The 16,255-nt window shown below is 38.9% G+C and overlaps 1 protein-coding gene across 2 annotated transcripts; it reads right to left on the bottom strand.

Annotated features, from left to right (window-relative positions):
- Positions 1-815: 815 nt before the first annotated feature.
- pld7 (phospholipase D family, member 7) lies at positions 816-16,225 on the bottom strand. 2 transcript variants are annotated; one of them, XM_023265221.3, is made up of 12 exons: positions 15,924-16,225; positions 15,230-15,340; positions 9,472-10,416; positions 9,064-9,251; positions 8,648-8,828; positions 8,437-8,551; positions 8,224-8,351; positions 6,288-6,491; positions 4,950-5,089; positions 3,352-3,517; positions 3,163-3,262; positions 816-1,448 (listed from the first exon to the last, which is right to left on the bottom strand). In XM_023265221.3, the coding sequence occupies exons 1-12, from the start codon at positions 16,041-16,043 to the stop codon at positions 1,246-1,248; spliced, it is 2,601 nt and encodes an 866-aa protein (XP_023120989.2). In that variant the 5' UTR covers positions 16,044-16,225; the 3' UTR covers positions 816-1,245. The 2 variants fall into 2 exon arrangements, with proteins under 2 accessions (XP_023120989.2, XP_023120990.2); XM_023265222.3 differs by lacking the exon at positions 15,924-16,225 and adding an exon at positions 15,600-15,882.
- Between the last annotated feature and the right edge of the window lie 30 nt (positions 16,226-16,255).

The following is a 16,255-nucleotide window of genomic DNA, read 5'->3' on the forward strand; positions in this document are numbered from 1 at the left end:
CCTCGTATTACTTTAGTATTTGGTGTTATCCTGTAAATGACTGAGCAAGAAAAAGAGGCCACCAAGACACCTATGACTCTTCTAAAGGAGTTACAAGATTCAGCGACTGAGATGAGAGAGACGGTGCGTACGGCAACTGCTCTTCACCAGTCAAAGCTATTATAAGTATCACTTAAGAATATAAAAAGTGAACTATAAGTACATAGTATATAAATATAGAAGCTACACTGACGTTGCAGAGTTACTTTTTGACCTTATGTCTCTTTAGCATTTGCTGTTATTCTGTAATTGCAACTTCCGGCCAAAGTGGGCTCGATACAAGAAAATCACCAAGTCACTGAATATCATTTGGATTACAGTTAAATCCATAATTTAGAAATGGAAGGAACATGGCACAGGAGGCCGTCCTCAAAAACTGAGTGACAAAGCAAGAAAAAGATGAGTGAGGGAGGCCACCAAGACACCTATGACTCCCCTGAGGGTCCCTGATAGTACTTGAATATATATATTGATTTGATGTTTTCAAGTTCAAAAGTATGTTATGCATTCTGTAGCGTTACAGGATGACAGACTGCAATATAGATAAGATAAGATAGATAAAGTTCTTTATTTATTTCTCCCCACTCCAGGGGAAATTTACATTGTTACAGCAGCTTTATTTACAATATATACAAGGGTGGCAAAATTTTTTAACAGAAAAAAATAAAACATTCTTGCACTGCACATCTCTGCACTTTTAAACTTTATTTTTATTTTTATTTTTTCTGTTAAAAAATTTTGCCACCCTTGTATATATTGTAAATAAAGCTGCTGTAACAATGTAAATTTCCCCTGGAGTGGGGAGAAATAAAGAACTTTATCTATCTTTATCAATATAACACGGCGCTGGTGTCTGCACCTCTTTGGAAATGTTTGATTTCCTGCAGGAGACTGTTAAAGCTTGGCACCAACACTTTAAGGGCAGATATGCAAAATGCTCCAGGCATAAAAGAAATTGTACAAAGCCTTGCAGCTCAGTTTGTGAGAAAAGAGTCAGAACATCAAAGAGTATAAAAATAACAGGTTTCAAAATCAAATTCAAAAATGCAATTATATACAGAAAAAGGCAGACAGCCGGTGAACAGCAATAAAATAAACTGATCAGTCACAGTGAGCTGATCCCATTTAGATAAGAATAAGTTCAAGTAGCAGGAGAAAGCAAGAAGCCCATCAGCGATGCAAAGCACTTTAATGATCCACAAACCGTCAGTGTGGGCTGAGAGGACAGACGTCCACATCGTCCACAGAAAGCCAGCTGGAGTATGAGGACCTCCAGTCTCTGAGGAACAGATCCTCTGCTTGCCTCTGCAGAGTCTGCTGGCCTTTTTCCACCACAGAGTCCGTCTGGTTCACCACCAAACCCACACCAGCAGTGTTGGTGAAGTAGTTCTCTGACCAGTTGGACGTTCCTGCAAACACAAACACCAGTTTCACCAGTTAGACTGCAGGACAATCATGAGAAACGATGATACCTGTTGGTGAGATTTATGGACATGGTCAGTACGAATATCTACTAGATGTGAAAACACCAGACAGCCTGCCATACTGTCATCTAAATGGAACTACTGCTGTCACTGGATTTTACTGCAGTTGGTTGAGGTGGAACTCAGAACTACTTTATAACCGTTAAAAATCTCTACCATTAAGTTCAATTTAATTTTGTTTATATAGCGCCAATTACAATTCAAATTGTCTCAAGACACTTTACAGAACCCATATACCTGAACCCCCAGAGCAGCCCTAAGGAGACAGTGGCAAGAAAACACTCCCTTTTAACAGGAAGAAACCTTGAGCAGAACCCGGCTCATTATGTGGGGGAACCCATCTGCTGCTGGCTGAGGGTTGAGAAGGACAGAAGAGGTGAGGGTGATGCAGAGTAGACTGGTGGAAATGTGCAGCTGGAAGCAGTGGGCTGGAGGAAAGACAGCAGCAGCATCCCACAGTGGACATGATGGAGACTAAGAGTCCAAGGAATCTTATCTTGCATTACAGCAAGAACATTTCAACCCATTTTAAACTTATGGTTTAAAAAATGTGAAATAGAAATTTGAGAACATTCTGAACAGTTAATGTGCATTGTTCCTGCTACACTGGCAGGATTTTTTACTGTATAAACTGATTATACGTATTGTATGAAAAATAATCCACAAAAAGCTAAAGGACCAGTAAATACTAAAGTCCATGTTGTGAAGCCAAACTTGACTCCTCCTGATGTTACTTTAAACTTTATAAAACCTAAAACAAATCAGCAGCAGTGACTCTCCAGCTTGACCACCAGTGGTTTCACCCATCTTTGACCAGTAATAGCCTAAATGCATCAGGAGGCTGAGCTGTTCTGAGAATCTGCAGAACAGCTCAGCCTCCTGATTTAAATCTCCTGAGAATGATGAAATGAGGAAGAGGTGGTCTGATTTTGGTGGGTTCATGGATAATCTGGGACTGGTAAATGTGGCTGAAATCTTGTCAAAACCTAAATGCACTAATTAATGTTTTCATCACTGTGCCTTTCAATTTTTTTTTTATAGTTTTCCGAGTTTATTTGTGTGATAACATCTTTTGTTCTCTTACTTTACAACATGCTAAATGATGCATTCATACCTTAATGTAGTTTAAATAAAAGTTGAATGAATGAATGGAATTGGGACCCTCACAGTACATTTCCACCAGTGAGTGTAAGCTACCTTCTAAGCTTAGTTTATTATTGTAGGTAACTTGTGTCAAAAGTGCCAAAAATATATAAACAACCAGTATCTTCAGCACGTTTATGATTTTTACATCGAATTTGTTTGGTTGGGCTAAAACAAACTCTCTTGCCTGATTGATATGTTTCATTTGAGCTGTCAATCAGTCACGTAGCACCTTTAGCAGACCCACCCCCAGCATTTCAGAGCAGAGAATACTGTTTACTTTTTCATAATTGTGTATACTTTGACATTATCATTCAAAACTGGCCAGGTTGTTAATAACAGTTTAGTTAATTAGCACTGCTTTACACTGATCGTAACTGGTAAAAGCAAGAAAGTATGACAGTAACTAGACTTATTTATTTCACCGGTCACTGTGAATATTATTGTTTAAATGATCAAAGCAGTTGGAATGACGTAGAAAGTGTTTGCAGCGTACCTATATAGACCACTCTGTCTGTCACCATGTACTTGGCATGATTGACTCGTGCAAAAGGGATCTTCATCTGCTCTGCTGTTGAAGGCACCGTGAAGATTTTCTGTGGAGAAACAAACATCGTACATCACATCATCAGTCTTCTAAAGATGCTACATTTTAGCCATTAAGGAAATAAAATCATAAACGTACCACTTCAATGTTGCACTTCAGAGGAGGCCTGCTGAGCACCAGCAGGGACTGCAGGAAGGTGAACATGGCAGCAGGTGAGTGTTTCCAGCAGCTCACCATCAGTTTGACCTCAACTCCTCTGGTGCAGGCTGCAGCTCGGAGGTTTGAGTCAATGGTGGGCCAGAACCTGAGAGCAGGAAACCACAACACACTCAGACTGTTTTCCAGGAAACAGATGGACAGCGTTAATATCAAAATGTCAGTTGAGCTCTCAGCCAGGGAAGAAACAGAGTAAGAAACAAAGACTGTATGTGTGCTATAAAACAACAAAACAATACTTTTTCCTCGTTACATGTCTAAGAAGATGACTAAGGAGTCTAAACCCATCATAGCAGACTTCTTCCAGTCAGGTGAGTGTCCAGTATTTTAATTAAAAAGGGGCCAGTCAGCAGCTGTACTTCATCCTAATTAGACAAGCTGCTGTGTCAGTAGTAATGTCAGTCCAATAAAAGCATTTCTAATGAGTCCGTATTTTTTTCAGTGGTGCAATAACTTGTATCTCACTCTCATCACGTCATTATTTTCACTGTGCTGCTGTAAATATTACTGTTGGCCTGACTGATTATGAAAGCTGACATCTGGCATTTTTCTGAGTTGTAAGTTATCTTTATTAACCAATGATCAATAAATAAATTGGTCATTTAAGCTCTGATGCAGCCACCTTTCTCTGTCTGTAGTTACTCTGTGGTCTCAGCAATTTCCCAAACACACACAGCACTATCTGATTAGTGACGTGTCATTAATAACACCCAATCAACACTAAAAGCTACCGTAGATACGAGGACAGATAAGTGCTTTTGCAGATCAGAGCTGTGTTTTGAGGACGATGTAGCAGATACCACAATCTTCCACAAGCATCTCCAGTTTCACTGTTACACTGAAAATACCACAATTCATTTGTTGGGATCAGTGCAGCTCCAACTTATTTTGCTGACAACACCAGGTCAGACTATCACTGTGAGGCTAACTGTCAGGGCTGTGGCTAATGCTACTGGAACACTGTAAAATCTGTCGAAAGTCAGATTTACTTCAGCAATTAGCTCTGACTGAAAGAAACATCTCTCTAACAGAGACACAACCCAAAAAACTAAACAATAACACAATTTGTCACCACAAATCAGGCACATGGCTGCTTTAGAAGGCAGCCACAGAATACCCTGAAACAGTGTCAACAAAACAACAACAAATAATGCTTTAACATATAGGCTTAGTGGATTCATCATAAAATGGGTAAAAGTGAACAAAACAGACAAGCACAGCAACCACAACATCAGGAGACAAACTGATATTGAACTCTCCGTAAACAGAAGAGTTTCCTCTGACACCATCACTTCTACTGCTACATACTCAGTTATAATAATCTGAATAATGAGGAAGCCTAGTTATGAATGACAGGCCCCCTGCTACTGCACGCTTTTAACATATAACATTTAATGTATATCTGTTCCAAATATCAGTTATTGGTCTTTCTTAGTTACCAACAATCAGCATCGGCCCTGAAAAACCCGTATCAGTTGATCCCTGGTAAATATGGGTGGATCTCTGTGAGTGGATCGTACCTGATTGGCTGTGTGAACTGAGACAGAGGAAGGTAGTCCATGACAGAGATGTAAATGAACTTCTGGGCATCACTGATGATGGATAAGATCGTGGAAAGATCATCAGAGCGGCCTCGGGCTGAGATTTGTGGAGGGGCACTCTGCAAAACAGAAACACAACAGAGGCTCACTGGACCATGAGCTGTACTCATCTAGTCTACAATGTCATCAGTGCTCTTACAAATGTTTATCACCTGCTATCTAAGGAAAGTGAACTGAAGAGGGATAACTAAACTCTTTCAAAATGTAATTTTTAAAACCATAATTACAGTTATTCCAACATACTTACTGTCAGGAATGAATGTAACACATCCCTGTAAATCAGGTTGATATTGGGCATTTCAGGATGTAAGGCATTATAATCTGTATCAGCCGACACAGACTTAAAAACTTCATATCAGTGTCGGCCCAAAATGAACATTAAGAGGCATGTAACACCTGTCAGTCTGAATGTTTATAGTTTGACAATGCTACATATGGTGTGTTTTATGTATAATTAAAGCAGCAGAGGTTGAGCCTTTGCTGTAGCTGCTCCAAAGCTTTGGAATAACCTTCTCCTCACAATAATAAACTCCTCCTCCACTGACATATTTAGGAAAAACTTCAGGACGTACATGTTTTCAGTTCTTTTGGTATTTCTTAATTATCCTAATTTTTAGTATTTTATATTTATTTTATTTTACACGTCAATCTTATAACTCCAGCTTCCTCCCACAGTCCAAAAACATGCTGAGGTTAATTGATCATTCTAAATTGTCTGTAGGTGTGAATGTGAGTGTGATTGTTTGTCTCTGTAAGTAGCCCTGTGATAGACTGGTGACCTGTCTAGGGTGTCCCCTGCCTTCACCTGAGTCAGCTGGGATAGACTCCAGCCCCCCCCATGACCCTAATGAGGATTAAGCAGTGCATAGATAATGGATGGATGGATGAACTTTGATCTTTTAAGTTCTTGTTCTGTTTTAATACTTTATACGTCTTTATTCTCTTTTACAAACGGATTACTTTTTATTTTTAAACGTGCTGTATAAATAAACTTGATTGATTACTATGTTTAGTGAATGTGTATATCTGAAAAGCATTGTTGTTTATGACTGTGTATAACAATGTTAATTCCATTACAAGAGATATCTGATATTCTTTAGTGTGTACTGGTGAAAATAAGTAAAAATCCAATCCAAAGTCACATCATATAATGGTCTATATGCTGTTTCATGTCAGTGCAATAAAACAATCTCAGTATTAAAGTCCATTTGAAATCATTCCTCCTAAACGCAGGTCGCTGAGTCATGTTGAACTTACAGACAGGTAGACCTGAGCAGGGACTCCATTGAACTTCAGATGTAAAGGATTTTCAGCACTGGACAGAGCAGTGAGTCGAGCAGGCCAGTACGGTGGTAGAGAACCGTTGTTCAAACCGCCCACACTCCAGTAAACACCAAAGATCCGATGGACATCCTGAGCCAAGCAGCTGCAGTTCTGCACTAGCAGACCCACCTCCTTCACCTGGGTTCAACAAAACACACTCATTCTGATAGAACCACAATCACAGGAAGACTTTGTTTAATCATCGTAGATGCGTTCTAAGAAGATTTAACGAGTCTATCTTTATTAATGAAAAAAACCTGGAAACCATGTGATCTGAAAATGATCCTTAGGATTTAACTCATAATAAAGATCAAGAAACTAGATCATGTCTAGTTATTCACCTTTTTAAGATTTGTCTGACTGCAAACATTCAAAAATGACAGAAACAAAATTGGCATACAACAAACAACAGAACTGAATGATTGGAAAATGATTTAAACAATATATTTAATAGAAAACAGAACTAAGACAACAATCAAATGTTTAAAATGAGAAACTTCTATTCTTTTAAAATATATATACACTACCGTTCAAAAGTTTGGGGTCACCCAGAACAACTTCATGTTTTCCATAAAAACTCACACTTTTATTCATGTTCTAACATAACTGCACAAGGGTTTTCTAATCATCAATGAGCCTTTCAACACCATTAACTAACACAATGTAGCATTAGAACACAGGAGTGATGGTTGCTGGAAATGTTCCTCTGTACACCTATGGAGATATTCCATTAAAAATCAGCCATTTCCAGCTAGAATAGTCATTTACCACATTAACAATGTCTAGACTGGATTTCTGATTCATTTAATGTTATCTTCATTGACAAAAACTGCTTTTCTTTCAAAAATAAGAACATTTCTAAATGACCCCAAACTTTTGAATGGTATTGTATATATACTTGTTGGGAGTTTGAAGTTTCATAAAGTCCAGACCAGACCTGTCACACATTGAAAGCATTTGCTGCATTATGAAATAAAAATAAAACAAAGCACATGATGAACATTAGAACTTAAAGTCATATATTAAGTATGAAAGGGAAAACATTTCCCTTTCAAAATTGCAGCACCTGTTGCCCTCATTTACTAACACGTTCAGTTAGTAAAAGATAGGAGATGCAACATAGCCGTAAACACGTACCTGTCCCAAGTTTTCAGTTTCTACATTTGATATGTTGTCTTGGTACCATGTTCAGTTAAATATAGATTGAAATGATTTGTGAATCAGTGCATTTGTTGCTGTTTCTTTGTTTTGTTTTTCTTTCCAAGCCTGATCTTGTCATATCTCAAGAAGAGCTATAATGAATCTATAAAAGAGACAAAATGAATGACTGTTTAATGAGATAAAGGTGCATGTGCTTCAATCATTCCATCATAGAAAATTAAGAGCTGTATGAGTCACTGGAAACTCAAGATTGCCATGATATACATAAATTACTGTGGGCACTAAGAAAATGCAAAGTTTAAGAAATAAATAATAGATAAAAGTTTATTAATCCTGAAGGCAACTCTTGAAAAAAAAAAAGAAATTCTTGAATTCCAGTCTATGCAGTCACAGTTAATCAAGTCTATTATACAATCAACTGTACAGCCCTCCTTAAAAAGAAAAACTGCTGCCTCACCGTACCACTGTCAGTTTCATTTATCTTCAAACTCTTTTTGACTGTAGAAAAGACCTTTTACCAAGGAGTAAAGCTAATGCTATTAACTGAATGACATCAGCTCTGACTTTTACTGGACAATGATGTACTTTGACTAAGAGTGATGCATCTCTTCCTTCCAATTACAAATATGGTGTGACGACTGCTAGACAATATGCCAACTTGGCTAAAAACAGAGACTCGAGGGGGATCATTTTTTCTCCATTGCCATACCTCACTTAGAGAGCGCCAGTCCATGTTGGCACTACCCAGGTAGAAGTGCTTCTGGTCGACCACCCACAGCTTGGTGTGGATGATTCCTCCAGTTACAGCCTTCAGGTCCACCTCTCTGACCTCAGCACCTGCAGAACACAACATGGGAGATTAACCTAGACTAACTAACCTGTTCTTGAAATACAAAACTGTGCAACAGAATGATCTCCTCACCTGTTGCAGCCAGTTCTGCAGTGTCTTGCGTAGAGGTCTGGGGGGCGTTGACAGCAATCTGGAGATTTATACCTTTGGATTCAAGTTCCTTAAGTTTTTCAAAGACTTTTCTTCCCTGCAAAACAAGCAGGAACAAAACCAGACAAATCAGAGGCTGCATTAATAACTCAATGTGCTCCATCATGAGACCTGAGCATGCTGCTGAACTGACCTCAGAGTCGGAGGATTCATCCAACTGCAGATCGCTGTCCCGCAGTGTGAAGTAGAAAGCAGCGATGTGGACTGAGCTGTTGGCCTCGTTCAGCAGATGCAGCCAGCTGTTTGCGATGCTCCATCCTGATAAAGGAGAGGACTCATAGAGGCCGGCAGGAATGCTTTCCACCAGCTGCACTCTGAACAACAGAGAGGAAAAGTCAAGTTGCAACTCAGCAAGTCAGGTTCAGGAATATCTTGCACATTAGATTGTACAGATGGAGTTGATTTTTTGCTGTAAATTATGTCTCCAGAATATTTTTGTTATGAGCCCTGATTATCTGAATATCACAAAATCTTTTTTTTTTTTAATTAGTAATTGCCTCAAAGAACAAAATGAGTGAGAAAGATGGACATTTAGTTGATATTACTTACCGACAGTCAGTGCTACATGGCTCTGGAATTAAACCAAAGCCCTCCAGCCAGTTCAGCTCCAGCTGAGCCATGAGCTGAGCCATAGACATGGGAAGCCCATAGTGCCAAACGTGCTGACCAAATCCTCCAAGAAGCAGCAAGGTGGTGGGCAGGAGGCAGAAGAGGGCAAAACTGGAACATTCTGACCTCTGTTAAACAAGACAGGTGGAATTTTAACTTTATAGACACACATGAACTGCATCATGCTCATAACTCAAAACACAGCAGAGGACAGTGATGCATTCCAAAGTTATTACTGCAGGGTGTGGAGAATTCCTTTAACTATCACTGACTTGGCTGAGGCCACCAAAACAACAATGTGACTAATATCGGTGGAAACTACCAGCCACAAAAAGCAACATAACTCACCTTAGTCGACTTGCTTGATGTCGCTTCAGCAGGCTTGTCTGATGCTCCAGGAGAACTGGATTCATCAGTATCTGCTCTTTTCTCTGCAAGACTTGGAACCTCTGAGTGGATTATCAGTGGTTCTTGATGCTTCTTCACATCACCTGAATCATGACTCTCAGGTTTTTCACCTGCCAAATCCTTATCCACAGATTCAGCATCTGAGGAAGATCCACTGTCCTTTAATGCGGCTGCAGTCATCGGTTCTGTCTCCCACGGTGGTTCTTCATCCATAATAGCATCCACTTCACAGACCTCAGCTGTTTTCTCTGCAGACTCGTCAGAGGCAGGGAGGGTAATCTTGCCTTCATCTTCAACATCAAACTTCTCTGTTTTGTCTTCACGCGGCCTCTGGCTGAGGGAGCCCTCGTGTGGAAGGTGACTTACAGGCTCATCTGGTATTATATCAGCTTCAGTTTGTAAGATTTCGTGCTCCTCTTGCTCTGAGCCTTGCTGTGCTCTGAGGGCAGGCCTGGGGCTTGCTGTTATGAGAGGGTAAGGAACTGACTCAGACAAACTCCAGCTCTTGGGTGCTGTAGGTATGGAACTTGGAGCTGTTGAAGCTGCTTTTTCTGCACTGCTCAACACAGGAGGAGCTTCAAGGCCGATTTTGGGGACACGGACTGACGGCAGAGGAAGAGCTGTTTCTCTGGCCTCGGGCGGTTTGGACTGTGAAGCTTCCACACTTCCAGGTTTCTCAGAAGGTTGAGCAACATGGACGGGAGCATCTTTTTTGGGACCAGGAACCTCCGTGTTTGTGCCGAAGGGTCGTTTATGGAAAGTAGGGATTCTGGAGACACGTTTCTCACCTTTACGGTTCATGTCTTCTTTCTCCTCAAGTTCTTTTCCAACAGACTTGTCGTCAGCCTGGAGACGGTCCAACACAACACTACAATACTTCAGCTCCTGGGGAAGACAAAACATGCACATCAGCTGTGTATAATTAGTCTATACAGCACTACTCTCAGCATTTGCACACCTGATTTAACCAGCGACTCTGAATAGCATCGTAGCAACACACTCATTTGCTCACAAGCTAGCAGTTAAAGCTACAAATTCCCCCAAACTTAATATCTTGAAGTGTTTTTGCTCTTTGTCTCGACACTAGTTAACAACAGAACTGTAATACTGTGTATTACCTTGTGGATTCTGTAGCACAGCAGACTAGAAAAGCCACACCTATTCAAATCAGCTTTACTGACTGACACACCTCAGCACAGACTTGTACAGACATCAACAGTCAATATTGTGGACTGTCAATATTTGTTTACAAACTTGACATGAATGTTACCGTGGTTACAGCATCATATAACTTCACATTCTGAATGGAAGTCTGACCTGAACAAAGTTTCCAGATTAAAAGGTAATTTTCATAAATACACTAGGATTCCGTGACATCTGAGGCTCAGTGTTCCAGCAGGGCGTGGTCAATGACCTAAATGTAAATGCTCATGGTGCAGTAAGTTTTGTTGTACTCCAACAAACAATGAATCTTGTCATGTAACTGCCACAAGAACACCAAGAAAGTGTTTAATTTACTATATACTGTTTGTGATTGAAGGAGTGTGTCTGTCTGCAATTTTAACCTGCAATTCTTTTCCCCTTTTCATCTGGAGGTTTTATTTCCTGCTTGTTTTTATGCTTTAAAATATGCTTGGTTTTCTTCTAGCTAAATTTCAACATTTTTAAAAAAAAAATCCAATCATTAGAGAATAGTCAGTATTGTATTTCTAAAAAATGCACATCAGCAAACTTTTTGGTCATGATCCCTCAAAATTTAGTTTTAAAACCCCTTTCACCCATAAGTGGGTCATTCTGTAACTGCAAAAAAATTAAAATTTAAAAAGGAAATGAAAAACATTTCATGAGCTGCATTGTTATGTCTGTAGGATACATATTTCTATGTCTAACAGCTTTTAAAATCAAGATTTATATGTATATGTTGTAAGAATATGTACTTATTCTTTACAAGAAATGGAGTTAATACAAGTCTGTACTGTTATTTTTTCAATTATCATCTAAATATCGATTACATGTTATATATTATTTAATTTAGTTTTTTTTTTAAAATCTGCATGGAAAGCACTTCTATTAACATCTGTGTATGATGAAGTGCTTTATAAATGAACTGGCTTGCTTGTTATGTCTGCTGTTTTGAAACTGACTTTCAGATTCTTCAATGGATTCTTTGCTTTGTCATGATAAAAACAAATAGTATGTCAAGTCACCATGATTTATACTGCACATCTGAAACAAGAGGCTTTGAGTCAAAATGTTTTCCAAAAGAGAAATAAGATTGACATTACAAATGTACTAGACAAGCTTAAATATTATACATAAGAACCAACATTTTGTTATTATATAAGTTGACCTGCATTATTCAAATATTAGCACTGAGACCGAAAAATATTATCAATAAAAATACAAATTTACCTGACTCAATTAATTATTGTGGTTAAGACCCCACAATGTTATGTAAAATACAGATTTACTTTATTTAAATGAATAGATTAAATCCCCCAATATTATAAATAAAATACAAATTTGCCTCACTCATTTAAATGTTAAAATTTGGACCCTACAATCTAATATATAATAAAAAATTAAATAAAAAGGTTAAATACAAAGGTTAAGACCCTACACAATTTTAAACAAAACACAAATTGACCAAATTAAATCAATTATTAAAATTAGGACTCTACAAATATCCATCCATCCATCCATTCATTATCTATACACCATTTAATCCTCTGTTGGGTCACGGAGGAACAGAGATTTAGAATCACCAATTAACCCCAGCATGTTTTTGGACTGTGGAAGGAATATTATATAACCTAAATATAAAAGTTCAGACCCTACAACAGGGCTGCACAGTGATGTAGTGGTTAGCACTTTCGCCTTGCAGCGAGAAGATCGCTGGTTCGCATCCCGGCTTTCCCGGGATCTTTCTGCATGGAGTTTGCATGTTCTCCTGTGCATGCGTGGGTTTTCTCTGGGTACTCCGGCTTCCTCCCACAGTCCAAAAATATGCTGAGGTTAATTGATCATTCTAAATTGCCCGTAGGTGTGAATGTGAGAGTGCTTGTTTGTCTATATATGTAGCCCTGCGACAGACTGGCGACCTGTCCAGGGTGTCCCCTGCCTTCACCTGAGTCAGCTGGGATAGATTCCAGCCCCCCCCCCGCGACCCTAATGAGGATTAAGCGATGTATAGATAATGGATGGATGGATGGACCCTACAACACTATATATAAAATACAATCTACCTGACTAAAATAAATAGCAACATTGAGACCTTATAATGTGATATATAATATAAATTTACCTAATCTAAATGCAAGGCTAAGACCTTACAATATTACATATAAAGCACAAATTTATCTAAATAAGGCAAGGCAAGGCAGCTGTATTTGTATAGCACATTTCATACACAAAGGCAACTCAATGTGCTTTACATTAAAACATTAAAAACATTGGAAAAATTCAGACAAGCAGAAAAAGCACAATTAAAATGCTAAATATAATGAAACATAGAAAAAAATAGGAAAATTAGAAATATACGCAAAAATAAAATTAAACTTTGAATTTAAAACAATTTAAAATAAGCTATAATAGGAAAGCAGTGGCAAACAGAAAAGTCTTGAGCTGTTTTTAAAAGAAGTGAGAGTTGGAGCAAACCTACAACCTTCAGGGAGTTTGCTCCAGATATGTGAAGCATAATAAGCAAACGCTGCTTCACCATGTTTAATTCTAACTCTAGGGACTGAAAGCAGATCAGTACCTGATGACCTCAGAGGTCGAGACGGTTCATAAAGTGACAGCAGATCAGCTATCTATTTTGGGCCTAAACCATTTAGTGCTTTATAAAACATCAGCAGGATTTTAAAATCTATTCTCTGGAAGCCAGTGTAGAGATCTAACAACTGGAGTGATGTGATCTACTTTTTTGGTCCTTGCTAGGACTCGAGCAGCAGCATTCTGTCTGAGCTGCAGTTGTCTGAAGGGCTTTTTAGGGAGTCCTCTAAAGACACCGCTACAGTAGTCTAGTCTGCTAAAGATAAATGCATGGGCCAGTTTTTCTTAATCCTGCTGAGACATTAGTCCTTTAATCCTTGATATATTCTTAAGGTGATATTTGGCCAATTTTGTGATTGTCTTGATGTGGCTGCTGAAATTGAGGTCTGAGTCAATGACTACACCAAGGTTTCTGGCTTGGTTTGTACATTTCATTGTAAGAGACTGGAGCTGAGCAGTAACCTTTATCCTTTCTTTCTTGGCTCCAAAAACAAGTATTTCAGTTTTTTCTTTGTTTAACTGAAGACAATTTTGGCACATCCACTCACTGACTTGTTCGATGCATCTACTCAGTGTTTGTATGGGACTATAATCCCCTGGTGTTATGGCGATGTAAATTTGTGTGTTATCTGCATAGCTATGGTAATTTATTTGGTTATTTTCTATTATCTGACCCAAGGGGAACATGTAGATGTTGAATAGCAGAGGCCCCAGAATGGATCCCTGAGGTACTCCACATACCATTTTCATCCGCTCAGATGTGTAATTACCTATAGACACAAAATAGTCCCAGTTATTTAAAAAGGACTTAAGCCAATTTAGAACTGCACCAGAGAGTCCCACCCAGTTTTCACGTTTGTCCAGTAGTATCCTGTGGTCAACCATGTCAAATGCAGCACTGAGATCAAGTAGCACCAAAACTGAAGTTTTGCCACTGTCTGTGTTTAAATGAATGTCACTGAGGACCTTGACAAGAGTGGTCTCTGTGCTGTGATGTGATCAGAATCCTGACTGGAAGACATCAAAGCAGTCATTTATCTTTAGACAGTTGTTCAATTATTGAAAAACAACTCCTTCAATAATTTTACTTAAAAAAGAGAGGTTTGATATCAGCCTATAGTTGTTCATTTCTGATGTATCGAAATTGTTCTTCTTCAGGAGTGGTTTAATTACTGCTGTTTTCATGGCCTGGAGGAAGACACCTGAGAGAAGAGACATGTTGACAATTTGAAGCAGATCTGAGGTCATGCAGTCTGAAACCTTTTTGAAAAACAAAAAGTTTTGATCTAAATAATTTAAATATTAAGAATAAAAGCTTACAACAATATTCAAAAAACTTAATTGAAATATAAAGTTTATGGCATACAATATTATATTATATATAAATTATAAGTTCACTTGACTAACATGAATATTATGTATAAAATACACATGTACCTGAATTTATTCAATATTAAGAATAAGAGTAAACAACATTATCTATGATTCAAACTTTAACTTTATGTAAATATAAAAGTTAATTCCCTATATGATTATTGTATACAAAATACAAATTTAGTTTATTAATTTTGAAAAAACATGGTTAAGAGAAAATTAGATATTAATACACTGAACCCACAAATATTGATTTTGACTTTGTTCTCAGATAGAATTAGTATTGTTTGGGCTCACAGGTTTAATATTTGAATCACCCTGAGTCTCTGTAAACAAAGTAAAAGACATTAAGACACTTCCGCAGTAGCCTGCCAATATTTCCTGATGATGGTTGCATGCTGCTGCTGCTGCACAGTCGCAGTGCCTTATTTCTCTCAACACAAGGCTGCACCACACCCAAGCCTCCTGGTAGATCTCCTTTTCCTGCCTCTCCAGGACAAACCAGGACACCTACAGGAGTATTTACTGGATAACTGGAAGGTGACTTTACCGTTAGATGTGCCTCATCAGCAGCCTCCTCCTCCATCTCTGCGGTGGGACTTTCAAGTGTCTCCATCACCTCTTCGCTGTGGACAGACTCAGAGTCTGACTCATCTGTCTCCTGTCAGGAAGCACAACATTTACAGCTCAGTTACTAACAACGAAACTGCATATTTGTAAAGCATCAGGTTACTATATGCATCACATAAAGACTGGCCTATACACCTTTGTATGGGTTGTTACTTAGTACTGGCAATGACAGAACCGAAATAAAACAAAAGTGTGTATAAAAAGTTATATATATAAAATATACACACACACACACACACACACACACATATATATATATAAAAGCTGCATCAGAAAGTAATAAAACTCACCATGATGCCCTGCGTTGCTCGGTACGGTTAATTAGCTTTGTGTTGGACTAGGTGTTCACGCTCACCGTGCAGTTTTTTTGGCTAGCTCCTAACAGTTAATATATGTTAAATGGTTAACTTAAGCAAACACTGAGTAAGTTGAAAAGGTTGCGACAGTAAATATGAGGCAGTTGGAGGCAGTATAGTCCCTTTTATGTCCCTCCTGGAGTCTATTTCTCGGGGGTTAGCCTGCTAATGTCGCTACGAGCGAGCTACGTGGCTGCTATGAAGTTGTGAGCAGCGGAGGAAGAGGAGGCGGAAAGACTGAGTAATAAAAATACCCACCTCGTACGTAAGTCTCGGTTGCAGGAGGGTCGACCTTCTTGCCGTGTCCGGCTCCGGTAACTCTATCTCCGGGGCCTGAGTCATGCGGATGGTCCTCCGTGACCGCAGTATCATCGGCATCTTTAATTATGCGGCAATTTCGTGGCACGAGGCTTTAGCGGACGGAGCAGAGCGTAAACAGCAGTTTGTGTGCGGTTCTAACGTGAGCCCGCTGTGTCGGTAATCGCCTAACACTGAGCTATACTGGCTTTAAACAGCTACCGGAGGAATTGAAAGGCCGCTCTCGGTGCCTGTAAACAACCTGCGCGTTTAATCTGATTTGAATGCGCCAA

This window comes from Amphiprion ocellaris, chromosome 13 (genome assembly GCF_022539595.1).
Source record: "Amphiprion ocellaris isolate individual 3 ecotype Okinawa chromosome 13, ASM2253959v1, whole genome shotgun sequence".
Classification (NCBI taxonomy): domain Eukaryota; kingdom Metazoa; phylum Chordata; class Actinopteri; family Pomacentridae; genus Amphiprion; species Amphiprion ocellaris.